Genomic DNA, 26,961 nt, shown 5'->3' with positions numbered 1-26,961 from the left:
GAAGTCTTTTTCCCAAAAAACTGAGCCGATCCATACGGGTGGTTTTCTGGATCACCAGTTGGTCGTTGGATCATGCAATGGATGCCTTGCATGTCTCTCGATCTTTTATAATAAAAAAATCCCTCAATGGCATTTAGCTCTTCTAGAACTCCATCGTTCATATAACAAGATATGGATGTGTGCCTAAAAGGGTTAATGATATTCACAGCGTTCATGAGTTGAGCCTTTAGTATGTAGTGAACGTGAGGGGAACAGACCTCAGCCTGGTTGCGGGGTTTCCTCCCCCTCCCATACCATACCATACCATCTGTATCATGCTTTATGGGCTGCTACATTTCCCAAGGACTTGTTATTCTAGGAAGATTGAGAGACCAAACTGGTAAATACTACATGTATGGAGTATCTTAACATTTATAAGCTGCCTTTCGTAAATATGCCTTGTGATATACATAGTAAGACACCACATTCAGATTCTTGATACTCAATTGGCGAACAGAGCCTCCGAAGCTCCACGCCTAGTTTTGGCAACTTTATTGAAATGGACAAGGCTACCACGAGGATTCCATAGCCACTTCTATCCACTCCCACATTTCTGGCCACGTGCACGGTCTCTAGGAGCACCGCATGCAGTTGCCAAGGCTGAGTAGTAGTTACTTCCCCAAGGTACTACCGTCATCCATTGTAATTGGAGGGCTGAAGCGGATCAAAGGTCAATCCCGCATCAAATCTACATAGAGCCTGGTCATGTCTGTATTATGGCCCTGGGGTCATTGTCTTAGAAAGGCCAGAGAAAAGAGTGCGTAATTGTCAAGAAGATATGGAACCACTATACGTATCATTACAGGCAACAACAAACAACAAATCCATGGTATAGAGTGATATGCGTCTATCTATTGCTATGAAGGCCGTAGTTGATATATACAGGCGGGTATGTGAGATGTTGAATCTAGTTTTACAAAACAATACATGAGAAACCAACGCCATAGTGTACAAGATAACATGATGTAGTAACGAATGGAAGAAAGAGCTCACGTTTATCTACTTGTGTCTTTACGACCATGAGCTCCTGGCTCCCCTGAACCAATTTCAAAAACGTCAAAGGCTATGCAAACCGTGACAAAGCACAAAACGCCAATTTACGCGTGTGAAGTAAAGCCATGTGTGAGATTCAATCTGCATGATGAGAAGTATCGTGCGGACCAGCCCCTAGGTCTACTATCTCCTTAGCACCCATCATGGGTGATCTAGCAGCGAAATCAATATCAAACTCCTCTGGCACAGTGAACTTGGCACTCTCTCCATCCCAGACTAGCCATTTGTTCAGGGAAGAAATCTGCTTTCCGATCCACAATATCCTTTCCTTTCTGGAGTCTACCATGGAAGCTTGTTCAAAATATTTCTCATCCTCTTCAACTGCTTCACCAGCAAACCATTTTACTGGAAAGTATTCCTCTGTATAAATCAAGCCACGCATAGCGTAATCTTCAGGAAGAGGCCGGTAGTGATCCTGGTTCTCTGCCCCTGGGAATACTTCGCTGTCCATGCGTGGCTCAAACTTGCAAGATTGTTTCAGGTAATTTAGCATTGTTGCTATAAGCCTCCAAGGATACTTATGCTCAATAAACTTTATAGCAGAGGGGAATTTAGACAAATGGTGTAGAAACACCATTTGCGTATGAAGAAAGGGTAGTATATTCATATCTCCCCACCGCCGAATAACTATCTCAAGAGTCTGCACAGCAAATGAGAGCGATTGATGAAACACATCATTAGGGATGGCTTCCGGAGAAATCAATTCGCCCGTAATGTCCATATCGTCTGATCGTTTAGGGGTAATGGCGCTTTTCAGGACATTGGAATCATTACCAAATCCAAAGAGAGAGCATGTTATAGATATGCCCATATAATATCCAGCTTCTAGCCAGCTTTTTGTCGTCCTGGCAATATGTCCATCCAGGAGGCTTAAGAATTGCTCGGCTGCAGGTCCTAATTCATGCTTTTCCTTTCCAGAAAAAAATATAGCCAGAATTCGTACAAAGGCAAGGTCAATCAGCTCCAAACGAGGCGGGCTTGAGCTCAAGACAGGGTCGAATAGAGTCATAACGCTCTCTCTAGCACTCAAGAACGGTATAGGGACGCACAGAGACTTTGTGTAGTAGTAGGTTTGCTGCAGCGCGTTGGGGCGAGCGAGGATAGCTAGGTGATGATAGAGACGCCCTGTGGTCGGCAGCTTATCTGAGGCCTTTGAGTACCAATATCGAGATACTGCCGTCCAGGTTTCCCGGTCTCTAATGTCGTCGTCCTCAATGGCCATACGATATCTTCCCAGATCTCCAAGGCATTCAATCCAAGTGTCTTCAAATGCAGGCACAGTCTCATATAGAAGGGCCATCATGCTGTAAGCGATGTAGATGAAGGTGAGCATATGCTCTAGAGACTGCGGCAGTCTGTGTCTTAGAAGCTCGAGGAATGAGTGGATTCCATGCCGCCACATGCGCGCCGGCATAGCGTACTTGGAAGCCAATCGCCGAAGTGCCGGGCTGGCGGACGGATGCTGGCTGGCGAGGAAGAAATCATGGTGCTCGTGAAGCAGTGTGCGATGCAGAGCAATAAGCGCTTGCCACTGCTCGTTGTTCAGCTGCTGCGGCGAGTCTTTATTGGACGATTGAGCGTTATCCACCTCTATACACTTGCTTTCCACCATGACCAAGCCGGCATATATGCCTTTGACTTCGGCAACGAGCTGCTCTTGTGAGATTGGCCGAGTTTCTGGCTGACGAATCATCTGCGATACAGAAGGATGCTCGGTAAATGATTCGTCCGCCTCTGCTTCTGCCTTTGGGTCTGGTTCTGGATCGGGTTCCTCCACTTTGCTGAGAGGCAGCTGCTTCGACCATTGGCCAGACTGTTGTGTTTTCGTTTGAGGGGGCTTAGCTAAGGCAGCACCACCTGGGGTCCAGAGCGGCCAATTGCTGAGGTTTTTAGTCCCGCGATCAAAGTCCCTGTCATTTTCGGCTTGTTGCCGACGCCTATGCCTCTGTGAAGTGCGCGGCGTGGGCGAGTTACTAGGAGATCGCCGTTTCTTACTGTCCCTTTCATTATCAGAACCTTCTCTATTATTCGAATTTATATTATCAAGGTTCTGCTGGTCTTCTGCCAAATCTCGGGCAGCTGTGCCTCCGGGTCTTTTCTTTGACCTCTTGGCTTGATCAATATCTGAAAACTGATGTGAAAATTGAGGTCTTTTGGGGTGCAAAAGAGAGAAACCAAGTCAGTATATGTCGATGCATAGTCCAGTAGTTGGTCGACTCACTGAACTCGAGAAGACGCCAGCTTCATCTTCTCCAAGGCATCCAAAATATCCTTCTCTTCTTTTGGATGGTTTTCGGGATATTCCCGAACATGTTGCTCGAAGCCAGCCTTTGTCGGCGGCTTTATGTCTTCCTGACAGAAATCACATGTGAGCTGCCGAGCTGTCCGCTGATAATTAATCCAATTTTTGGCAATGTCGAGTTGGCGAGGCATATTCGCGATACCAACAAAGCGATGACAAATTGATAGGTATCTGCAGCGGCTGACTTGCTTGCTATTAATTATGAAGCAGTCAACAATGGCTCGCGACAGGATGCGGCTGACGGAAGCGACACTTCAGCAGGGCTTGAAGAGCTGAGATACGAATCGGTTAGCACGCGACATATAAGGCTTTAGGCTTCGATGATTCGCGGCTGGCATTTGGGCAATGCGTGCGTGAATAGGGACAAAATGGGAAAAAAAGAGGGATGTAGTGATGATGTTAAGTAAGGCGCCCCCACTATGGCGGCCGATGTAGTGCATACAGGGGTGCAGCATGCATGTACAGGGGACTTTAGGCGGTTCGCGGACCAGGCGGCTCTGCGGGCTCACTATAACATTGAACACCCCCAACACAGCCGCACATCACATCGAGTCTATCTGTGCGTACCTTAGAAAACAAAGAGAGAGAGAGAGCCTGTTCAGGGTCCGATCCAAGATTCGCAGTCGCTCAGCGCAGAATGATATTGATAGAGCATGAGCTTGAGGCTGATGGAGTAAAAATAGTTCAGGTAGGAAATGTGGCTGTCCGGAAATAAGTACATAGAATTAGAGTTGAGATAGGAATATCGGCAATTATGACAGCATTGTGTAAGATGCGACTCCGCGCGATCATGGTAGAATATCGTGTTGTAGGCGATGGGACTGATGGAATGCCAGCTCTCCATGACAGACGGCAACCAAGGTTATATATACGTTGGATTTTCAGCCTAAGACATGGACATGCCCAATTTTTTGAGGCTTAAGTTCAAATGGTTGTCTCGTGAGCCGCGTCTTAAAATGGATGATGGCTGGTCTACATGTACCGATCGAGGTATAAAGAATGTTGACTTCTGTTGCACAGTTAACATGTATACAAGTACCTAAGGTATCTATGCTATAGCGCATAGATGCCTTTAACGTTGGATTGAGCAAGGCTCTCGCTATCGAACTTAGGCTATCTAACTTCTACTCCCATCCAATTCATATTACCATCAGGCAAATCGCCGCGTACTACAGTACTACACGCAGCAGAGCCTCATAACTTGGGGAGTCCTTTATCCCCAGGCTTTGACTCGAAGGCCCATGTTCCTTTCACCTCTCAAGGCCTTTGTTTCACTATATATATATATGCCAGGCAGCATCTGGTTCGGATATCCCTTATTGTTTCACTGGCCATCATGACCAAACACAACATCGATATGCCAATCGCTGCCGAAATTTGACCCAGTTGCCTTGTTCGCTTGAAAATCTTTGGGGCAGTATTCTGAATCAACCTCGCAATCTGCTCTCAGTCATGCAACACGATATTACGTCGCACAACTTGCTGTAATACTATGATCACTCTCATCGCAGCATGACTCTCGGGCGTCTTTGAGAGTTTTTGCCAATCAGTTTTAAGACAGATCTGAGAAATCTTAAGGCGAAAAAGCCTCAAAACCATGTCGGAGTTTGAAACCACCCGATAGAACAAGGCGACGGAAGGACAGAGTATGTGTATTCGTGAGATTGGCTACCTTGGTATATGTCGGCCACTTATACCCGTAGTAATGCAAGTGACAGCGTATATTTGAATCATTGGGGAAGAAGTAGTCAAAATCGATGTGACAGAAATGTCTTGGCTGCACAAACATATTCGCCCTGAACTTTAATAGGCAAGGATCATGCCGAATGGTGACTGACGATTTGCTCGGTAAAAATAGCTAAGAAAAGTAAAACACAGAGGATTATGGGTCTATTTATTCGCCCTTGTATGTTGGCAAGTCGTTTCTCTTTTTTAGCAAGCTGCTCTTGCGATGACAACCCGTCCTCTTGTTGAGTCATCTTAGCTTAGACCGCATTAACGTCTATTTGCAAAGGAAGGCAAGATATATATGTGCAGCTCTAACTATTCTAAGTAAAAAATAATGCAACTTAATTTAGTCAATGAAATATTATATTCTTTAGGCTCATAAGCAGTCCAATGCAGATGGTTGGGTGATTGGGCGTAACTCACATTGAACGAGTCCCCACCATGTTTACATGTATGTTAATGCCCTACTGTAACAGCCACTCGCCCAGCGCCCAACGAGCATCAGAAATAAGTGATATTTGACATGATAACAAGATTTGAAGTGAAGAATTCAAAAGTGGTGAAGAGAGATTGTGACTTTGGCTTCCAACAAGTATTTGCTGTAAAGACCTCCTTCCGTGAAGCAGACGCAAAAAAAAAAAAAAAAAAAAAAAAAAAAGGCCAGTGACAAGGCGCAGCAAATGGTCCTCTCCACATATTCACAATTATTTCCTGGCTCTGACATCATATTCACAGTCCATCTTTGAATAATTCAAGACGTATTTGCGGTCTTGTCAACATGTGGTAATCTTAATATACTACCGAATATGTAAATTGGGTTGCATTTTGCTGCCTCTATCTTTTTCCACCGTCTCCACTATTTTATAACCGAGTTGTGCAACACACCTACGCCAGCACATCCATGATAACGCATTGCAATGGCAATGGCTAGATGAAACAAGAATAAGAGTCTTCCCAATAAGTATGTTTGAAATATAAATTTATATGACATTTTATCCGATCATGAGTAAATTTTTGCAGTTATTCAAGAGAAGATCCATCTCCACCATATGCCATACCCCCCACATCCAGCGGTGAGAGACAGAGAGCGGCGAATAACATGAGGGAAGAACATATTTACCGTCGTGTGAACTCCATATATAAAAATAATGTAATTGCTATTAGATTTTAAGCGATATAGCCACTTAGAATGCTCAAATCGGTAATAAGCTGTCTTGGTCTTGCGGCCGTGTAAATCCGGCTTTCACCATCAAACGCCTCCAAGCGCGAGTAAGTTTAGCAAAGGTTGCCTAAACGGTTGCCTCTATGAAGACACCTGTGGAAACCTCTTTTTCCAAGTTTTTCCCTGTCTGAATTTTTCCGAGCAAGGTCTGATCTACTTTTACGTAGTGTATGCCGCTCCTTCGCTGATCCATCCACTCTATATTGTTACCTAGAATTTTTCATGCAGCCTTCCCATTAACACATATTCTGTAAACAGCCGGACTTCAACTATCCAAGGTTTGCCAAGTCATCCGGAATGCATATGATACGATATAATTAGACGGCATCAGGCATATTGGCCAGGCTGGCAGTATTACTCGTTCGAATGGCGCTATATACATGGACAACGTGATAATTTTTCGCCACTATCTCCTAACTCTCGTGTAAAGTGTCTGGTGCTTATAGGCACCTGTATATACTCTCAGAATCATACAAAGTTGTGATTACTAGATTTCTTAATACTTTTTATTTCCTAGACGTCGTGTTGTCAGTCCATCCTTGTCTGTGAACAAGGGTTATAAGGGAAGCTGATGTCGGTGTAGCTATGTATGCACATGAGTAGCGGAACTACCTAAAACTATTTCATAGGTACACGAAACGCCACCCGCAATGGTTCTAGCCCTTCACGCATATAAAAAGCCGACGTATCTAGCTGCCTTTATTTCATCTGTTTACGAGGCGACCAATATTAGTACTCGTACTACGGAGAGCTCCGCATATAGATACAAATCCTTCTACAAGGTATTAGGTAGTAAAACGCAATTTTGAGCCCGGTGACCGTCCTTTATAGGGGAAAGTATGGACTGCAAGCAGTTCTTATACTACTACCTAGTAATAGTAAATAATTATATCTACCTACATGTATTACATCATGCAATGGTCCTGGGATACCCCTGCTTAAGAGATAGAGCCTTTGCAGTATGGGGAATATGGGTATTGGTAACGTAGACCGCTATTTACAAGTAAGAGTAACATCATAATAATAATACGAGTAGAATCTTAATCAAGAAGCAAGGCATCCAGTGTAACAATTACAAGTACTACCAATATCAAATTTACACGTGGGGAGCACAGAAATGCAGAGATGTCCATAATGGTTTTCAGCCTATCGTAATACCGCTAATATAGACCCTTGCATCCAGTCCTACTTCACCAGCTGACCACTCGTTGCCTCATACACGAAAATCGCTGTACACGTCGGTATCCGCACACGCATAGGCAATGCCGCTTATAAACACTCTGTAAGGATGGATGGCGTCCAATAGACCCTTAGTTGCCGGGCGGCTATGCCGGGCGCTTCCGCTCCTCTCTGCAAGAACATTCACATTGGGGGCCAGAAGTCTCGAAGCCTGAGACGTAAGAATGTAACCAACCATATTCCCTGTATTCTCGGTTGCCTTATAGAGACACACAGGCTTTGGGTTAAAATGAATACCTAGTTGTACTGTCTCTTTAATAAATGTTGTGTCCCAAATCACACGGAAATAGTCGGTGATTCGACGGTGATTCTGATCATGGTATTTCCCCCTTACTGGCGCCACCATTCGTACTTTTCAGCCTCTTTCATTTTCGCCTCAACCCTCTTTATGGTTGCATCGTCATAAAGCTCCTCCAAGGCTTTGTCTGCCTTAAAGATCTCTTTCTCGTGCCTAGTTGCCTCTTCTTTCGTCATACATACCAAATCCTGAAGTCGGATCGTGGAGCACTTCTGTTCATCTTTGCCTTCTCCAATCCTAGACACACTGGAGGTCACTGGCTTCTTCCATCTAATAAGAACCAGTTTCGTTGGGATGCCACTAAGAATGCTGCGACCACCATACAGCTCCTCGGTCATGAAGGCGACATCGCCCAAAGTCAGTGGGTTCTTCAAACCAGTCAATCCCGGAACGAACATGCGACCTAGTTTCTCCTCCGATCCTTGAACATAAGTGAGAATGCCTTCGTACATTCGTTCACGAGCCTTGCCCGGAACATACGTAACAGGGTATCCAGTTATTCTCAAAATAACGTGGTTGGCGGCTGTCAATCCAAAGATGGCCGGCATTGTTCCAAGAACAGGGAGAATTCTCACTCTGAAATTGGCCATGACTCCAAGATCGCCAACAGAGCCTTTCTGGAACTCTTCCTCAGGAAGGGGCAAAAGCTCAGCTTTTCCCTCTCCAGATTGCTCTGTACTGTAGACAACGGGAATTCCACTGGTAACTCCTAGGAGCTTCAGGCGTCGTCTCGTAGCTCGTGATAGTCCGTCGTCTTTGCTTGTTCCAATATCGCCAATTACTATCTTTGTCGGGTCTCCTTTGCAGCCTGCTCCCATGCAGCTAATGACGGGCAAATCCCTATCGTAGCAGTACTTCAAAAGAGCAACCTTGGTGTCAATGTTGTCAATGGCATCAATGATAAAGTCCGGCTTACGGCCTTCCCACGGTGCCAGCATCGCTTCAGCCACTGATTCATCAAACTTCTCCTGCTTGAGATCGAACTTGATCCAAGGAGCGATGGCAATAAGTCGTCGGTAGAGGCATTGTACTTTGGGAGTGCCCACATCCGCTAGAGTGGCGACAGCATGTCTATTTAATGAGCTCAGCGTGACTTGATCAAAGTCGATTAGTCGAATATTAGACACTCCTGATCGTGCCAAAGTTGCAGCTGCATGTGAACCAACTCCTCCACAACCCACCACTATAACAAACGAATCACGCAACTTTTTTAAGCCTTCGGGCGTGAGGAATACTTGGTTACGGGCGAGTTGCTCCAAGATCAGCTCTTCGTCAAAGTCTCCAGCCTGTGCACGTTTTGCCAGAGCGATATTGCGAGCATCTTCAGGGTCCAATCCTGTTTCTGATGAAGTCCCAAAGCTATTCAACTAAAGACATGTTAGAACGTGGAACCTAACCTATGAACTCTAGGGGCTAATTTACTCTTCTAGATCGGGCATTCTCGTTGTTTGATAGCTGTGGTATTGAGTTTTTCAGCTCGGACAGTCTCTCTTCTCGCTCCAAGGCCTGAAAACCTAAAATCAATCCCGCAACAGTCACACCGGACACAGCAGCTGTTGCAAGCAGCTGTACCCGGGGATTAGATAATGTGTCTGATATGAAGGAAGACATATTTTCATCACATCATGTAATTCCCAGAAATAGCGTATAAGCTGCTCAAGATTGTACAATTGAACTGAGTTTCTTCCGATAAGCGGATAAGACTAGATAACCCCACCAAAAATCGGATACTTGCATATCTCTTATCCGGATAGGTACCTACCTAGGTCGATGATCGCATCTTCAATTGACAACCAGAAAAAAGGCATCAGTTCACCTATTCGACTTGGCTTACACCAGCCGGACTCCGGCTTCTAGGCCTGCGCCGCCATGGCCCCAAGACTGATAGCCCGGAAGATTGTATTCCACCAGGCAGGATCCAGATCACGATGCCTGAGAAGTTTTGCCAACCAGTCCCGCCTCACCACATCCACCGGATCACGACCGAGCCTGCCTTTTCTCTTTATTCCTAGAGCGAGCCCCAACTCTGTCCGGTGCTATACTTCCGAGCGGCGACGGTGGTGGAAGCACGAGGCGAAGCTCGTGGTGCGCTACACCCTCACCTTGTGGGGAGTTGTGGTGTGCGTCTTGACGATTCTGTTCGCCGTCAACGAAGAGGTCGTGGAACGAGAATTCCCTACGCCGCACGAATGGCACTATCTGACGAGAAAATTCCTGCGCGATGCGAACAACTTCAAAGATCCAAAGAATGGAGAGGTCAATTGGGCTAGAGCCCTGGAGCTATCACGGGGAGTGGTCATCCGGCTGGAAGATCCGAAGACGGGAGGACAGGACGTCGTGAAACTGTCGGATATCGTCGATCCATCGCTAGAGGTGCCTGGCGAGTTTATTGCCTGCGACATCTCAGAGAAGTCGGAGGAATGGAGGAGAGGCTACTATGAAGCCATCATGCTAGCCGCCAAAGCCGCAGAGCATGTTGACGGCTGGCAGCGAGATATCACGCGGAATATCGTCACCCCTCCCGAATTCGTCATCGGCCCGTCCAATCCTCACCCGACTCCAATCCCTCCAGGCAACCCGTCAGCTCCTCGTGAAGAGGATTGTGAGCTCGCTTACCCGTCTGCTGACAATTGGTATACCAAGATTCTCGCGACCAAAGGCCTGAACTCCCGCCAAATGGTGGAAGCATGCCTGGAATATGCGAGCTTCATGGAGTTCAAGAGCAATCCCCAAGGCGCCGAGTCCCTCTACAAACTAGCACTAGCCGAGGCAACCGCCGACGTAGACCCAAAGAAACTGCCATACGACCCAAAAACCCTAGTCCTAAAGGATCGCGCCGAACCACCCTCGATGAACGTCCTCAGCGCCCTTACAGCCATGGCCAATCACGTGGCTCGCAAAGGCGACATCTCCTCCGCCCTGCCAATGTACCTTTCCATCCTCAAAGCCCGCCGCTCACTCTCCAACGACCCGCCCCGCACACCCTTATCCAAGGCCAAGCGCGAACCCATCTATCAACAGATGTTGAACTTCTTCGCCCCGCCAGATTATCCCCCGCCCCCACCTGACGGGGCCCTTCCCCCCTGGAGAAGCACCCTAGAACGCTGTCAAGAAGCAGCTCTGAATCTATACATTGGCGAAATCCTCTACGCGACAGGCTCGCGCGACGAAGGCCTGGCCTGGACGAGAGATGGAGTCGATCTGGCAGAGGAACAGCTACGAAATCCGAAAATAAACGAAGACAGCCGTGGCACGAAGTCAACGTGCAGAAACTGTCTGTCTACTGGACTGGACAACTGGTCTATTATGGTATCAAGATTGGCAAAAGAAGAGAAGGACAAGAAGGCAACAGGATCCCAGTCATCCGTCTTCTCCTTCTGGAGTGGACCGTCACGAGAGACGGAAGGCCGCTGGGAAGCCGAGGAGGCAGTTATTCAGGACCGCGTGAAGCGGACGCGGGAGTTATTGGAGGATGTTCAGGCGCCAAAGCCTGGTATTGTGTCTTATTTCAAGGTTTAAATGCGGGCAATACGCCAAGCTTATCCTTTTGATGTATTAAAAAGTGCATTGTCAGAATCATTTCAAAGGACGATGCAAAATCTCATGTAGTATTAGTAAGAGTTAATGGAGAAGGCCAAAGTTTTTGCTTTGCAGTGGCATCTAAAAGTGCCTTAACCACTGAGTCTATGCGAAGTCATCTACCTGCCAAGATGAAAAATAGAACCAGCGGCTATAAATATCCCAAATAGAATGTCTATCAATTAAAGACAGCGCTCCAATATCAATACGAGCTTTAGATCTCTGGCTCCGGCTCTGAATCTGTCTCTGGTGCCTTTCCGGTTTCATTAAACTTCTTCCAACGCCTAATTTGCCTCATCTCCTCTTTTAAGGCAGTGGGATCTGTCTTGGATATAATAGGTTTATCTCCCTCTGGCAACTCCTCCCAATTTTGCTCAGTCATGGGAGGTCGAGGACACTCAGCTGGCACAATGAGTGGATTCTCGTACTCGGCATCAAGAGCTACCTCTTGGAGGTGGGAGAGGATATGAGACCGAGCTCGGATAAAGATTGATTCCACGTACATTGGTTCGCAAGAAGAGAGGCATGGGAGGCCTAGAGAGGGGATACAAAGCTCCAAGTTGCCTTCGGGGGGTGCTAGAGGGGTGCCAACAGGCTCATGAGAAAGGCCATAAGCACGAGCTCGCTTAAGGATCCTTTGTTAGCCGAGTGTTGCCTTTTCCTTGTAGGGGGGATACTATCATCTTACTTTTGCCAAGAAATTCTTGAACTTTTCATTCTTCAAACCTTCTGAGTCATAGACCGGACCAAGGAGGACGAGTGCGCTGATCCGCCTGCCCCAGATATTCCAGGCTTCCTCACCGTCTAGGAAGCGCTCCACAATCTCGCAGCTTTCCCCAATAGCTATGATATCCACAGCTGCCTTGTCACTAGCTATAGAGCCAATTACGTTGTGAAACACGTACTTCACATGCTCTTCCGGGTCCTTGTTGCCTGGAATATCGTTCAAGGCGGGCATATATTGTACTCCTCTATGCACCAAACTAGGCAGCGGCACGGCGTTGTTGGCCGTTACGGTGGTGGCTCGCTGTCCCTCGGGCCACCAACACGTCTGGCCCATGTTTGCCAGCAATATGCCTGGAGATGTGTCATCGCCGTTGGACCCTTTCTGCGATTTGACAGCTCGAACGACCGGGATGGCGCTCCCTTCGTCGATACCTCCTGGCCCATTTGCCACGCGACCTGCCAGGACTCCGAGGTCTTGGGTGGGTTGGCCAAATATGACGACGATTCGAGATGCAGCTTTCAAGTCTGGGGTGACGAAAATGGGCGTATGGGGCTCCGTAGCTGACGCACCCAAAGGCAGGCGGAGTTTCTGCAGTCCTTCGCCTTCGAGGCGCTCGTGGATGATGGACTCCATGGCATCTGGAATCGATTCGGGTTAGCCGCGTTATAACGCATTGGATAACCAATAACTGGGTATGGTATGCATAACGTTGGTTGTACTTACGATTAAACTCGAACCGCTGTCGAGCGCAAATACGTGGGTTGCGATCAAGAAAGAATTTGAAGTAGTTATCCGGGTTTTCGATGGAGCGGATTTCGTCTTGGTCATTCACAAAGTATCTATTCAAGCCGTTGTGTTAGAACTGGAAGTAGAGAAAGCTTTAAGAGCTATCGAGAGTTTCGGGCAAAGAAGAGAGTGGAAAGACAAACCCGAGTCCTTCGAGATCCGAAGGAAAGGAGGCATCCGAAGGGAGACCAGACCAGAGACGACGAAACATGATGGCGGTGATGAAAGAGAGTTCGCTTTGTCTTGGATATTTTGAAATGAAATATAAAATTAAGAAGTTACTGCTGTGGTTCTGCACTTTTAGAAGTAGATGTAGAAATCAATTAGATCCTAAAAGTCAAGAGCCACCACCTCGATGAGATGAGGCGGTCAGAGTGCCAAGTGCAAGAAAAGAACTCAAAGAGAATGGAAGCCCTCGCTATCTTTTACAATCACTCTTTGTTTCTCGAGATTAAGCATTGGCGGCCAAAAACAAAGAGTTCAATGCGCAAAGCTGTGGACCAGCTGCAATCACCCGCAGACAGAGTTACACACGTTGGCTTGGTGATAGAGCATTGGCCGCAACGCTGGCATTAGCGACACGTCTGAGGACAATGACTTAAACATCGTTTAAGCTTGCGAAAATTAGATTGTGAGTGGTTTTATTCTACTGCTATAATACTATTAGGAATTGTGGTGTTGTTATGCTAGTGCCAGATTAACAATTATTCATTGTATTCCATATCAAGAAACTTTTTCACTCTGGGAGTGCAGAATTGATTGACATTCACTTACGTTTTATATAAATATATAATAAAGTTATACCGAACTATATCGAAACGGCTAAAGAGAAGCTGCTGGCCGTGAACAAGATGTTCAACCAGTATCAACGAATATAACGAACAATGAACTTGAGATGTGCTACAATCTTGTCATGTATTTGCTATAATATAGACTAGCCACAGCTCAACATCGTTGCATATCTAGAGCTAGACAATAATCTCTCTGTTCTAGGGACCAGCTGCTCTCTTGCAGGTGGACAGTGTGTCTGTTAGTGTAAATCATACAACGTTGCTATATATCCAACTCCAGCCACTGGCGCCAAATAGTCCTTGTCATAAATACACGTGAGATAAATACCCAAAAAGAAGAATCCAGTTCCCATTCGTCATAAATATTAAGTAGGCATAAACAACGTCAAAGCGTACTAACTTGACCAAAAATTCAGCGGTTTCGAAACGGAAGGCTGATGCTAAAGCGACTTCCGCTGCCGCGATCCATACTAGCATACGCTTCTTCCATGGCGGATCGTGTGACGGATGCATCTGTAGCATAACAAGTATTAGCCAAGAAAAGAAGATGGACAGAAACGCTCGAATGTATATAGGGGAATAATACCATCCAAGTCGCTAAAGCTGCTACTGATGCTATGGGTGCCTTCGCTGCTCCCCGGCTCTGCGGTATGGCGAGGCGACACGGGGCCTGCACTATGGACATCTCGCGTCTTCGGCGGTCGCAGCACCATGGCGGGTGAACTAGCTGACGAGTCAGAGGTTTGCGAATGATAGGGCGATTTCGCAACTGCCTTTTGATTTCGCCTCGCCTTATTCCGACTGTCTTTCAATTTCAACGTGGATGCCAGGTCAGGCGACGACGTATCGGCAGATGGCGCGTTATACGGCTGAAACGCGGGTTCTGATTCGTCATCCTCATCGGGCTGATAGCCAGGAGGGTATGATTCCTGCTGCTGAAACCGAGGCGGCCGACGGATGATGCGAGACTGAACCGGCATTGAGTCATCGTCGGATGAAGAGCTTGAACTGTTATCGGCTGGGCCAGGCGAATTCGCCCTGTCGACTTCCGCGCCAGGCTGTTCGGGAGAGCTTGGGGACCTTGGAGACCTTGGGACCGGCGATTCCATTGGCAATGATGATAGCCGTGTTCGCCCAGCTTGCTCAGCTGCTCGGAGACTGGGCTTGTTGCTCGTTCTAGGAGATGCGCCTCCGCCATCCCTCATGACCGTCGTAGTCGCCGAGGTGTTGCGCGACATGGTCGGGCGAGTCGGCGCATTGGATGCGAATGTGCCGCTCTCATTGCGCAGCCCAGACACGTCGCGGCGTATAGACAAGGCTGACGGCGTCCTCAAATGGCCTGGACCAGCTAAATCGGATCCGGGTATAGGTGACTGAGTGGCAGAGCCCTTGACCGCGGCGGTCGCTTTTCTCACTTGGGCGCGAAAATGTGATTGATGTCGTTCGTTGAGGTAGGCTACCTGCTGCACCAGAAAGTCGACGGGGACTTCGAACCGATCGGCTCTGGCCATAGTTAGTGAGCAGCTCAGGAGAATGGATCGGCATGGCTTTGATAGATAGCATACACTAGATTCCCTGTACGCCGTTAGCAGCTCGAACATGCTTTTGCCCTCTGGGCCATCACTACCGAGGGTTGCATCATACAGTCAATTTCCTTGTGTCCTGAGAGGATCTTCCATAGAGCCTCATCTTTGGCAACGTCCCAGCTGACCTATGTAGACAAAGACGAGGTGTGTTAGCAGCTCTGGCCATGTGTTGTCACTGCTGCATGTGGTACTAAGCGGTTAGTACGAGACACATACCGGCGCTGGATCGACAAAGCCCCGACGGGGGATAGGCACCCTGATGAAGACTGTGTATTGTGGCTCTTCCATGAAGCTGTGCGGCGCCTCAGACAGAAAACTGCAAAGGAGCAGAGATGGAGATGGAGATGACGATGGAGATGGAGAAGGCTAAGAATGAAGCTTTCAGAAGCTGCCAGGAGTCTGGCCCTCTAGCGACATGCTAGCAGTAGTGCTGGGCAGATGCCTGCATGAACAAAGTTACAGTACATGTAGCGCTGGGCGGCTGAGCGAGCCGAAGTTAACGGGCTGCATTAGCGCCATCCATCACTACAAGGCACGCTGTAGGTACCGCGTCGCTTCCCTGCAGCATGATAAGCAGCACAGGGCGTTGAGATGGATTCAAGTATATCAATGCGATATCAACGTCTTGGTGTTTGCAGTATCTTCTGTTAATTAGTCTATTAAAAGGTGCCTATAATGTGTCTCTCTGAAAGAACATGTCCTTGTATACAGTTTACAGGTTACTTGCGTACCTGGTAGCAACTGCAAACTTAACAGTCAGCGGTAACGGATGCTTTCTCTACTCTCAACATGGTCTTCTGGCGATGATGTAATCCGGTTGTATCGACGCTGACTCGATCTCTTTGTTTCAGCCACAGCAAGACACTAAATAACGAATGATGTGATGAATGGCAAATATATATTGACAAAAAAAAAGGAATAAGATTTCAGACCTACTGTTGCGATAAGCAAGTGAATAGAATATGGCCGATATCTAATCGTATGCCCACCAACTTTGAGTCACGTTTAAGGTTCAAATAGTGACTTCGAAGCCAAGCCATTTGCTACGGTTGCGTCCGCAAACGGCACCTTGAATCAGTAATCCCAGCGGTTTTAACACGACAAACCATATACATGGAAGATGCATGCACAGTAAAAGGACATGGAGAAAGGAGAAGAACATATTGAGAGCTGCATACACCCTGTGTGTGTACTAAAAGGTTTGGCTGTTGAAGCTCACGTACACATGCACTTACACCGGCTATAGCCAATTTGTATGTGGTCGTTAACACACGCGTAAGACAGTCATTGATGCTTCTCGCAGCGGAATGTAACCGTAAGCTGCTACACCACATCCAGATTACAACACAACCCGAACCGCCCAGCCACCAGTAGCCACTCTTACTTGTCTACCATCGATCAATAGCACGCCAAACTCCTCTGCCCATTGCATCCGAAATGGCGCATTTACGACGTCGATTCGTCCAGCGCACGTCCAACATGCCTCTCGATTTGGTCTAGGGTAGCGCCATTATCAAGCCCCTCGGCGGGGTTGATACGGAATAATCTCATGTCCACAGCCAGTAAGCTACCTGTAGGCATTATTCCGTCATCGCCCAACAACCATCCCAGTCTCCCAATTCTCTGGACATTTTCCCCGTCTTTGTTATATCGCGATAAGATCCAGCGCCTTATCTGCCAAGGTACTACCACTATCGCTATCTGCGCTGCCATTCTTTACCTATCGCAGCGTCGCAAACAAGCCCGAGAGCTTCAACGCATAGCTGATGCTCTTGTCTAGACACACGATCACGGCAAAGCGTCCAATACGTTTGGCGAGGTGCGGAAAATAAGGAAAATAACGGCTTGGCGGGGGAGTCGAACAGGTTAATCAACTACCTTACACAAGAGCAGCAACAAGAAGCCCAACGCCGAATCTCGATCGCCACCATGGTTGTCTCCGAGCTGACAGCTTCTGCCGTCGCCATGAAATCTTCCCCACCGTCGGAGAGAGGAGACAGCAGCGGCAGCAGCATAGAAGCTCAACTACCGCCTCTCCAGAATCGCGCAAAAGAAGGCAGGTCGCCGTTTGTCAAGGGCTATGGTGATAGTCTTGTGGCATGGCAGCTGCTGGACGATGAGTCTGTTGAAAGAGCGAGGAGAGAGAACAAGCTAATCTTTTTGCACATTGGATACAGAGCGTGCCACTGTGAGTCTTCTACCTGATGGAAACCTCTTCTCGTGCCTCACAGGATCCATCTCGCTGACACAAATAGTCTCTCGCCTTATGGCGCTCGAATCCTTTATGAACTCCGATTGCGCTGCCGTCTTAAACCACTCATTTATCCCCATCATCATCGACCGCGAAGTGCGCCCCGATATTGACACCATCTACATGAACTACGTCCAAGCCGTGAGCAACTCTGGAGGCTGGCCGCTCAACCTCTTCCTTACGCCCGAACTGGAGCCTGTTTTCGGTGGAACGTACTGGCCTGGCCCAAGTGTAGCAAGGAGAGCTGCAGAAGACCACGGTGACGAGCCCTTGGATTTTCTGGTCATCTTGAAAAAAGTGCGCAACATCTGGAAGGATCAGCAGGCAAGATGCCGCAAAGAGGCAACCGAGGTCATTGGCCAACTGCGTGAATTTGCGGCCGAAGGCACTCTGGGGAAACGAAGCATCGCGGCTCCACAGCAGCAGCAGATAGCTCCGGCTGGCTGGGCTGCGCCAGTGTCCAACCAGCCTGTGGCCAAGGTGAGCGACAGTGCGGACGTTTCCAGCGAGCTGGACCTTGACCAGCTTGAAGAAGCTTATACGCACATTGCTGGAACCTTTGATCCTGTGTATGGAGGATTTGGCCTGGCGCCCAAATTCTTGACGCCACCCAAGTTGGCCTTTCTTTTGAATCTGGTCAACTTCCCTACCCCTGTTCAGGATGTTGTGGGTGAAGCTGAGTGCAAGCATGCACTGGATATGGCTCTGGATACCTTGCGCAAGATTCGAGATGGGGCGCTGCATGACCACATCGGAGCCACTGGATTTGCGCGATGTTCGGTTACACCTGATTGGAGCATACCCAACTTTGAGAAGTTGGTCGTTGATAACGCTGAGCTTCTGCAGCTGTACCTAGAGGCATGGAGAAAGAGCGGCGGAAAGGAGGACAGCGAATTTTACGATGTCGTTGTCGAGCTCGCCGAGTATCTAACCTCCCCGCCCATTGCCCTTCCAAACGGTGGCTTTGCCTCATCCGAAGCTGCAGATTCGTATGCCAAGAGAGGAGACGCCGAAAAGAGAGAGGGAGCTTATTATCTATGGACACGGCGTGAGTTCGCTTCTGTCGTCAACGCTGATGATAAACACATCAGCGCCATAGCTGAAGCATATTGGGACGTTCAAGAGGATGGAAACGTGGACGAAGATCACGACCCGAACGACGACTTCATCAACCAAAACATTTTGAGGATTAGAAAAACTCCGGAAGAGCTGAGCAAGCAGTTCAATGTGCCTGTTGCTACAGTGAAGCGAAATATAGAAACTGCTCGGGAGGCGCTCAAGAAGAGGAGAGAAAAGGAACGGCCGCATCCAGACGTTGATGATAAAATTGTCACCGGATGGAATGGTCTGGTGGTATCGGCTTTGATACGAACGGCGGCTTTCTTAAAGGAGTTGCAGCCAGAGAAGAGCCTAAAGTATCTCAGCGCGGCCAAAAAGAGTATATCATTTATCAAGGAAAATCTTTGGGATGAGAAGAACAAGACCTTGTATCGGATATGGAGCGATGGAAGACACACTGAAGGCTTTGCGGATGACTATGCGTATTTGATTCATGGTCTTTTGGATCTTTTTGACGCTACCGGCGAGGAAAGCTACGTCGAATTTGCCGACAACCTGCAGAGTAAGACTACTAACTCCCACTCCTATTTACCGACCCCAACAAATGTGATTTTCAACCAGTCTCAACTATATACTGACACTTTCCATAGAATCACAAAACGCCTTATTTTACGACTCTGCCGGCGCCTTCTACTCAACCACCCTATCCTCCCCTCACACTATCCTTCGTCTCAAAGACGGCATGGACACTTCCCTTCCTTCAACCAACGGCGTTTCCGTCTCAAATCTGTTCCGCCTTGGCGAGCTTCTGGCGGACGAAAAATTCACCGGCCTCGCCCGAGAGACGATCAATGCCTTTGAAGCAGAGATGTTGCAGCACCCGTGGCTGTTCCCAGGATTGCTGGGAGGTGTTGTCGTGGCGAGATTGGGATTGGGGCTGGAGGGCAGGACTCTGAATGTGCGATACAAGTCAACGAGACGGAAAGCGTAATGGAGTTTTGCAAATCACTGCTTTTTGTTTTTTGACGGTTAGTGTCTTTGGGGGTGATGTATTCCGGGAAGAGGAAGCCGGATTTTACTCGAGGAGTTTGTTTCATTTTTCATCTTCTCATCATTTTTTTTTTCATCTTCTTACCGGCCTCTTCTTTGGCTCTTCTTCGGCTTTCTTGGGGATTGAATGGTTTGAAAAAGGGTGTCTCGGTGGATCATGCTTTCTTGATGCTCAAGAGACTACAGTGAAAATAGACGTGTTATTTGGTGCATCAAACATCATGGTTGTCGCCTCTTTCTATTACCGGGTTGTCAATAACTGACAAAAATGTTTTAAAAAAGTATTTTTTTTTTGTTCCTCATCAAGGGTATCTATTCTACAAAATATATGTATGCCTCTCCCCTCATCACGCCAACCTACCAACCTACCTACCTACCTAATACCCTAACCTTTCTCCTCCCCCCTTTGACCAAATTATTTTTTTTCCAAAGCCCAACTTTCCGCCTCCTAAGAAAATCATCATCATCATCCGAGTGAATCTACATACAGAAAGACATGCCTCCATCTTTTTGTTTACGTGTATGTGTGCTCGTCTCCAAATGCTCGCTCGTGGAATAAAAAGACTTGCCGCTTAATCAGAAAAAAAGACAAGAAAGATAATTTTTACCCGCCAAGCTTGAAGATAAACATTAAAAACTAACCAAACTGGAGCAAAAAGTGAAGAATCGCGTCATGACCGATCCCCGGCTGTCCTATTCATCAATCCCGAAAAGAAGTCATGGAGCTGCTCGTTGTCAAAGTCCTTGGCTATGTTGCCAACGGCAGCTTCTGGTTCAGCTGAAGGAGAGTCGGTTGCGATATGTGCATTGCGGTCCTATTCGAGAATATTAGATGATAAACATTCCCATTATCCATTACCGAGCTGGGAATCTGAATTATTCGTACCTTAAGGCGTTGCAGCATATCGTCAGCATCAACTTGAATACCGCCCATATTGAATTGCACCGGACCGATATGTTCATTCACAGTCTTCTCATCGTTGAAATCCAGTTTCCTTGCTGAGCTGGAAAGAGAGCTATCCGTAGCCTTTTCGGGCGCCTTTGCCTTGTATGCATCCAAAATCTTTAGTTGCCGTTCAAGGAATTCTTGCGTGTCCTCGCTTTCAATCGCTACTTCTGTGCCGTCGTTCATCGCGCTCTCTACGACGGCGAGTCCTCCACTGTTCGGGTCTCTGCACCATTCTTCATAAAGAGCAATGGCACTCTCAACTTGAGGGGCATGGCTTGAACCATTCTCATCGTCGTCTTCGGGATCAGGTAATGCCATGCTTGGGGGAGCGGCCCCAAGGGGTAGCTTGATATCCTCGGACCAGTATTGAGATACCTTTTCTGTGTCAAATGAGCCGCCAAGAACTCTAATCTTGCCCCACGAGTCCCAGTTTGGCGGCACAACAATCTTATCTCGGTCAATCACATTGTGTTTTAGGGGCTGGCGCTTTAGGAGAGATGTAATGCCGAGGGTGGAGTGGATGAGAATAGGCAGCTGAGAGGTCGTGCTCTGTGAGGTGTAAATGAGAGAAGCACCATCTAAGCTATGATTAGATACTGAGAGAACAAGGTGTAGTTGACCGAGCGAATAAAATACTTACGTCGCAATAACACTGTCCGTAAATTCTGTAGCACAGCATCGAAGTCTGGTTCTTTCCACCCTTTGCTCTTTTCTAGAAAATCGATTTTTTGTGACTAGAGTCTGTTAGGATGAAGAGCATCAAAAAAAGTAAAGTGACCCAACGTACATTCTGGCACACTACGCATAACGGCAGGCCAAGGGGCTCAGTCCACTCGCCCGGACCAAGCGGTAGTGAGCCATCGCTATCGCCGTTTGCGACGGTGGCGGAGGGAGTACCGTCCAGATTGACCGAAGAGCTTCCTCTTCCTCTCTCCTTCCATGCGTTCATGACATCTTCCATTTCAGTCTGCACATCTCTACTTAGATGTTCCAAGACCTCTTGGAATACTTGTAGCCATGTCCAGATTTGACGGAGCCACAAATGCGGTTGCGACCAATCCAGGAGTATTACCAGCGCGGTATGTGGTATCGTTTCGGGCGTGAGCAATGGGGCAACGAGTGAAGCGAATTCGCCCGATGGCTGGGAAAGAAGATAGAGAGACACTCGAGCAAGCGTATCTATCACACCGTTAGTCACCAATGGCATACCTGCAATGCGGCGGCTCGAGGCCGACTAACCATCCTGATCTGCGTCGAGAACATCATAGTACGTATAACCCAAAGCATAATTGTTCGCGATCGGCGGAATCTTTTGTCGGTCAAAGTTGCGCTTCGGTTCAGATCCTGCCAGTGACTCCAAGAACTCTCGCTGCGATTCCGGAGTGCCTCCTGAGTGTACGGTCAGCTACCACCCGCAAGCTGGAGCTATCTCTGTGAGAAGGGCGCTTCCATACCCATGACTAAAAGGTTCTTTTCCGGTAATCGCTTGCCGCTGGCAACTGACTCTAGCATGGAAGTCCATAAGTTCCTCTTTGGCTCGCCATTCTGACTATCCCCGTCCCTTGATGTCATTGTATATGTTGATATCCTGTTCGCCATGGTCACAGCCCCCGCACCTCGGAGATGGCAGCTTCGCTAAACCAGAAATGCTCGCAAGAAAAATATGAAACGTCGCCGAGTCAAAGCATATGCGTACTCGTCCGTGCCGAACGCGTTGATTTGGTAGCCGAGAATATTATAGGGGCAAGTCGCGCGCTTGCTGTCGTTGTAGTCCTAAGGTGGGATGATGGAGATCTAGGGATGTTGGTGGAGCATCTTGCTGCTGAAGATACCAACGGTGATGCGACGTGGCGGAGAAAAGCCTCTGCGCTGGTAGAATGCTCGTTAGTATCTCGTCTAGCTCCGACTTGAATATCAGGATGAGGACGACACAAGTCCTGGAGGCGAGATATTTCCCGAGAGCTACGGCAGAAGCACTTCGTTCAGGGTCGCTGCTTGGGGAAGCTTGTCGGTCCGGGAGATGACCCGGCACAGTACAGCTCACAGCGCTAACGAAAGCCCGAATAGCGGTGGCCTTCAGGTGTTATTGCAGCCCGTAGCCTTGCAAGTTAGCAGCCACTGCAGATCATTACATTTCAGCCTTGCATGACCTCTCCGATCAATCACTACAATACAGCACGACGTCTTTTTTGGTAATATTTGTTGGAAAAAGTCTTGCCTATTGAATCAATCACCATGAATCAGATACGCGCCATTCAGGCGCTTAACAAAAAAGAGATTGAAAATGGAATGTAAGTCTGCTGTACTTGCACTCGCACTCGCCCAATCTTCAATTGCGAAGCGCAAAGCTGACTTGCCTCAAGTTCACCAGACGCGTCATGGCATGTAGATTATCGCGACACAGCCTTCGTCTACTTTGGCGGCCTCCCATATGAACTTTCAGAAGGCGATATAATCACAATATTCTCGCAATTCGGTGAACCGGTATTCCTGAAACTCGTGCGCGACAAGGAAACGGGAAAATCCAAGGGTTTCGGCTGGCTGAAATACGAAGACCAAAGAAGCACCGATCTGGCAGTGGACAATCTAGGCGGCGCTGAGATTGGCGGTCGGCTATTACGAGTCGACCACGCTCGATACCAAGCACGAGACGACGAAGACCAAGATGAATACAAGATCGGTTGGGAAGATGTCCAACGCAGAGAGGGCAAGCCTGTATCCGATGACGAGATGAGCGAAGAGGAAGTCCAGAGACCAATGCTACCAGAGGAGAGGGAGCTGGCTCTGCTAATGCGAGATCACGACGACGACGACCCTATGAAAGGCTTCTTAATTGACGAGAAGAAGAAGGAGGTGGAAGAAGCTCGGCGGAGAGCTGATAGGAAAGAGAAATCAGACAGGCACAGACATCACAGATCCCACAGATCAAGAAGAGAGAAAGTAGATGATAGCCGACATGAGAGATCTCGGAGAGACGAGGGATCAGAGAAAGAAAAAAGACTCCCAGAGGGTGAATCACGACGAGAAAGATATCGAGATGAGTCGAGAGAGCGCCATAGACGACACAGAGATACATCTCGGGGAAATTCACAAGAGCGACAAAGACGACGGGAAAAGAAATCTGAGGATAGGAGGTCACATAGAAGAGATGATGACAGAAGAGATGATGACCGGGATAGACGTAGGAAAAGAAGAGAAGACGACAGTGAGGGGCATAGGAGAAATAGAAGCCGATCTCCTCGGCGTCGTCAAGATTAGTTTCTAGTCCAAAGCTACGATTATAGTACCTAACAGGGCAGTAACCCAAACTCTTCCCACGACTCTTTCAAATACAACTAGTATGCTGCCCATCCAAAACGCCATGTCTCCGCCACATCCGAGTCAAACCATTCATTACCCTTGGATATTTCTCCTTCTTCCTTGCCGTCTTTCATGAATTTCCTAGATATCGCTTCCAGCCTTCGCGGACGCAATGCCGCTTTCCGTCGTCGCCATCAACTAATGTGAATTTCTCCCATCTTGCGTCTTGGCCTGCGCCGATAACCGCAAGGCTATCTTCGCTAATCCACCCAATGACTCCCTTGGGAGGCCTTGTAGTTCCCAATACGGTGCCCTCTGTAAATGGTATACCGCCAATCATAGACTCGTTACCGGCCTCGAAGGGCACCGAAGCAAAAGAGTAGACATCGGAAAACATTCGAGGCATGAGTGGAATTTTACTGAGAATGCCCCATTTTCCTACATCTGCGTCTGCTCCTGCACTGCCAGGCTGTGGGCTACGATGAGCACTCGGCCGCCGGGGATGGGGTACGTCGAAGATGTGAAGTGTAGATTTGTCAGACGTGCAGGCAAGTAATGACCCAGACGGCGAGAAGGCGAGAGAAAATATAGTCGCCGGGTCGATACCTCTGCGAAGCTCCGCTAACCGGGCGCAGTTGCTCGTTGAGTAAACACGGATAAGAGTTCCAGTTTCACTGGCGCTGGCTAGTAACTCTCCGTCTGCGCTAAGCTGAATAGCTTTCAGAGCAGATGAGTGAGCCGGAATGATGCTAACATTGCCTGTGCCAAGCTCTACAAGCTGGATCTGTCCCGTTGTGCGGCCTGGGAAGGCAAGCTTCTTATCTGAGAGACAGCACAGGCCGAGAACGTTATCGGCGGTCTCGTATACGTGAAGCAGCTCTGGAGGTTTAGCGAACGAGTAGACACGCACACTATTCTGGAGGACGACGACGATGCGATCTCTACTCAGCTGGACACCGCGGATAGCACTGAGAGCTGAGATTTCTAGCGCAACTTTGCCTTTCATATCGTCCCATATAATGGCCTGAGCAAATGCCGAATCAGCAGTTCGTTCATCACAACAACGCTTCTGGGTAAACATGAATGTATACCTTGTTCATAGCGAACTTTGGAGATTTACCGCCGCCAACAAGAGCGAGATAATTTGTCGTTCCCATCATCCGTACAAGGCCGATGCCGGCATTGAAGTCTCATCAGATGTTAGCTTCCTTGTGTATAGACAGCTAGTATGTGCTATGATCATCACTCACCTCTGGATGCCTTGAGCAGACATGATTTGGTATGAAAGACTATATATGATGATAGCGTTCTCTTGGTTAGCTAGCTGCAGAGTCAAGGTTTCATCAAATGGCCCTCTATTTGGCGTCTTACCGCATATCCCTGATTCCAAACCCACGGAAAAACAGCTGGAGTCTTTGTTGAAGGCCACAGATAGAACCGCCGTGGGAGAGGACGACTCTATAGGCGGTCGTACATTCATCGCGGTGAGAGCGATTTCACCCGAAAGGAATAGGCAACAAAGAGAGACTAAGAAGGAGAAAATCAACCAAGGCTTGAGCAGGATAGTTTCTGGTATCACTCGTGCTCTAGATGGAGAAAAAGCTTCTGCTTCACTTCGTCTAAAAGGCCTTCGCGATGGGATATCACTGGGTATGTTCGGATGTTGTTGATGGCGATGCCCAGTAGCTCGGCAATCTTGGGTGGGCTCTGCGGCGCTCGGCGGTCGGCCACAGTAACTGGGGTTCCGCCAGCTATCCCGCTTTGGAGAACCAGCAAGCTTGAGCGCTGGCCGTCAGCAAAGTAAACATGAATGCATCTGCTGCACCGGCGCTGAGAAGTGCATGAACACACGAGGATGCAGAAGGGAGAAATGGTGAATAATAGGGATGCAGATGCTGCGGGAAGGGCACATGCACCTCTCAAAGCTTATAGCGATTCTACAGAGCGATACACGGGTGCACTATTTTGCACGTTGAGCGTTGCTGCTAAGCTTAGGCTGCTCAGCAGGTATAACTGCAGTGCGGCTACTAATTGCAGAGCTGATGCGGAGGCGACCGCCGTGGGGGAGCCGCCGGGCGCGTGGCCTTGTAGCGGGACAGCACGCTAGAATTGAGTGGCCCAGCTGCCCCTTTCAATCTTGGGTCGCGATATGCATCGTGATGTATTTTGAAGTACACCACCTCTTGGAGCTGCGTGCTCCTTGTTTCTGGGCAGATATAGGTATTGAACACAATACTGAATATGAGCGTATGTGAAGTGGAAATCTATTGCATGGAAAAACATTGGGAGGTATAGAGAGCCAATGTATCACTGAATGGACAGAGATGCGCACCTAGTTGGGCAGATAACAAGTCTCGGACGCTCTGTGCAGACGGTAATACGAGTTGGAGCACCATATTGCAGTATTTGGCGTAATTGCTGCGTAGCATTGGAATACGAGGCGGCTCAGTACCGTCTAGTACAATGTAATTTTCTGGGGAACAGGGCCAGGTGCCTAATACAGGTAGGCCCCTACCTAGGTAGGTATAAAAGGCCACTTTCATCTCCAAGCATAATCTTCGCTTGCTCGTATTACTTTATGCCCAATCAGCCAGACAGTTAATCAGCGGCTGTCTCTAAAAAACAAGACAGAACGAGACCATGTTAAGCAGATAGATAATGGCGAGATTCACTTATCAGTTCCATTTTCTTCTAGCAGTTGCACATCTCCTTCTCCATGCTGTGTTTCCCGGTGAATTTCCGGAGCCTCGCACACTGCTATTTCTCTGTCCAGGTTGCATCTGTTAGTGTGTTTTGGGATTGCATGATTTCCAGCTCAAGTACTCTGGCAGTACCTTGTTGAGAGCCGGCACTGCTGCTACTGGGGCGGCGCTAGCAGCAGTACCTCCGCAGTACCTGGCGCCAAGTGCTACCACCACCTATTTTCGTTCGTAGTAGGGAGCTACAGGCCCGGACGTGGGTAGGGGCGGTCTGCTCTTCTGGGCTTAGCTGGCAGCCCCCCT

General features: G+C 48.2%; 9 protein-coding genes across 10 annotated transcripts; 3 read left to right on the top strand and 6 right to left on the bottom strand.

Moving 5' to 3' along the window:
* Positions 1-787: 787 nt before the first annotated feature.
* Positions 788-3,730, bottom strand: TrAFT101_009836 (uncharacterized protein). The gene is made up of 2 exons (XM_024911003.2): positions 3,314-3,730; positions 788-3,242 (listed from the first exon to the last, which is right to left on the bottom strand). The coding sequence occupies exons 1-2, from the start codon at positions 3,523-3,525 to the stop codon at positions 1,169-1,171; spliced, it is 2,286 nt and encodes a 761-aa protein (XP_024760051.2). The 5' UTR covers positions 3,526-3,730; the 3' UTR covers positions 788-1,168.
* A 3,681-nt stretch (positions 3,731-7,411) lies between these two features.
* Positions 7,412-9,537, bottom strand: TrAFT101_009835 (uncharacterized protein). The gene is made up of 2 exons (XM_024902495.2): positions 9,304-9,537; positions 7,412-9,248 (listed from the first exon to the last, which is right to left on the bottom strand). The coding sequence occupies exons 1-2, from the start codon at positions 9,490-9,492 to the stop codon at positions 7,914-7,916; spliced, it is 1,524 nt and encodes a 507-aa protein (XP_024761235.1). The 5' UTR covers positions 9,493-9,537; the 3' UTR covers positions 7,412-7,913.
* Positions 9,538-9,685: 148 nt separating this feature from the next.
* Positions 9,686-11,685, top strand: TrAFT101_009834 (uncharacterized protein). Its single transcript, XM_024908063.2, has one exon. The coding sequence runs from the start codon at positions 9,751-9,753 to the stop codon at positions 11,398-11,400; it is 1,650 nt and encodes a 549-aa protein (XP_024761236.1). The 5' UTR covers positions 9,686-9,750; the 3' UTR covers positions 11,401-11,685.
* Positions 11,515-13,184, bottom strand: TrAFT101_009833 (uncharacterized protein; the record flags this gene model as incomplete). The annotated part of the gene is made up of 4 exons (XM_066128772.1): positions 11,515-12,085; positions 12,149-12,825; positions 12,911-13,026; positions 13,117-13,184. The coding sequence occupies 4 exons, from the start codon at positions 13,182-13,184 to the stop codon at positions 11,675-11,677; spliced, it is 1,272 nt and encodes a 423-aa protein (XP_065984895.1). The 3' UTR covers positions 11,515-11,674.
* Positions 13,185-13,870: 686 nt separating this feature from the next.
* TrAFT101_009832 (uncharacterized protein) lies at positions 13,871-15,801 on the bottom strand. The gene is made up of 5 exons (XM_066128771.1): positions 15,567-15,801; positions 15,409-15,475; positions 15,330-15,339; positions 14,351-15,267; positions 13,871-14,277 (listed from the first exon to the last, which is right to left on the bottom strand). The coding sequence occupies exons 1-5, from the start codon at positions 15,636-15,638 to the stop codon at positions 14,177-14,179; spliced, it is 1,167 nt and encodes a 388-aa protein (XP_065984894.1). The 5' UTR covers positions 15,639-15,801; the 3' UTR covers positions 13,871-14,176.
* Positions 15,802-16,677: 876 nt separating this feature from the next.
* TrAFT101_009831 (uncharacterized protein) lies at positions 16,678-20,069 on the top strand. 2 transcript variants are annotated; one of them, XM_066128770.1, is made up of 4 exons: positions 16,678-16,912; positions 17,131-17,538; positions 17,606-19,222; positions 19,311-20,069. In XM_066128770.1, the coding sequence occupies exons 1-4, from the start codon at positions 16,900-16,902 to the stop codon at positions 19,649-19,651; spliced, it is 2,379 nt and encodes a 792-aa protein (XP_065984893.1). In that variant the 5' UTR covers positions 16,678-16,899; the 3' UTR covers positions 19,652-20,069. The 2 variants fall into 2 exon arrangements, with proteins under 2 accessions (XP_065984893.1, XP_024761238.2); XM_024900098.2 differs by having other exon boundaries at positions 16,678-17,538.
* Positions 19,860-22,667, bottom strand: TrAFT101_009830 (uncharacterized protein). The gene is made up of 6 exons (XM_024900010.2): positions 22,114-22,667; positions 21,899-22,048; positions 21,447-21,838; positions 21,300-21,393; positions 20,597-21,237; positions 19,860-20,525 (listed from the first exon to the last, which is right to left on the bottom strand). Exons 1-6 carry the CDS (start codon positions 22,256-22,258, stop codon positions 20,382-20,384), a joined length of 1,566 nt encoding a protein of 521 aa, XP_024761239.1. The 5' UTR covers positions 22,259-22,667; the 3' UTR covers positions 19,860-20,381.
* Positions 22,324-24,007, top strand: TrAFT101_009829 (uncharacterized protein). The gene is made up of 2 exons (XM_024902496.2): positions 22,324-22,950; positions 23,023-24,007. Exons 1-2 carry the CDS (start codon positions 22,895-22,897, stop codon positions 23,915-23,917), a joined length of 951 nt encoding a protein of 316 aa, XP_024761240.1. The 5' UTR covers positions 22,324-22,894; the 3' UTR covers positions 23,918-24,007.
* Positions 23,878-25,931, bottom strand: TrAFT101_009828 (uncharacterized protein). Its single transcript, XM_024901895.2, has 4 exons — positions 25,331-25,931; positions 25,210-25,248; positions 25,051-25,148; positions 23,878-24,983 (listed from the first exon to the last, which is right to left on the bottom strand). Exons 1-4 carry the CDS (start codon positions 25,437-25,439, stop codon positions 24,090-24,092), a joined length of 1,140 nt encoding a protein of 379 aa, XP_024761241.1. The 5' UTR covers positions 25,440-25,931; the 3' UTR covers positions 23,878-24,089.
* Between the last annotated feature and the right edge of the window lie 1,030 nt (positions 25,932-26,961).

This window comes from Trichoderma asperellum, chromosome 6 (genome assembly GCF_020647865.1).
Source record: "Trichoderma asperellum chromosome 6, complete sequence".
Taxonomy (NCBI): Eukaryota; Fungi; Ascomycota; class Sordariomycetes; order Hypocreales; family Hypocreaceae; genus Trichoderma; species Trichoderma asperellum.
This window is presented reverse-complemented; position numbering and strand designations above follow the sequence as displayed.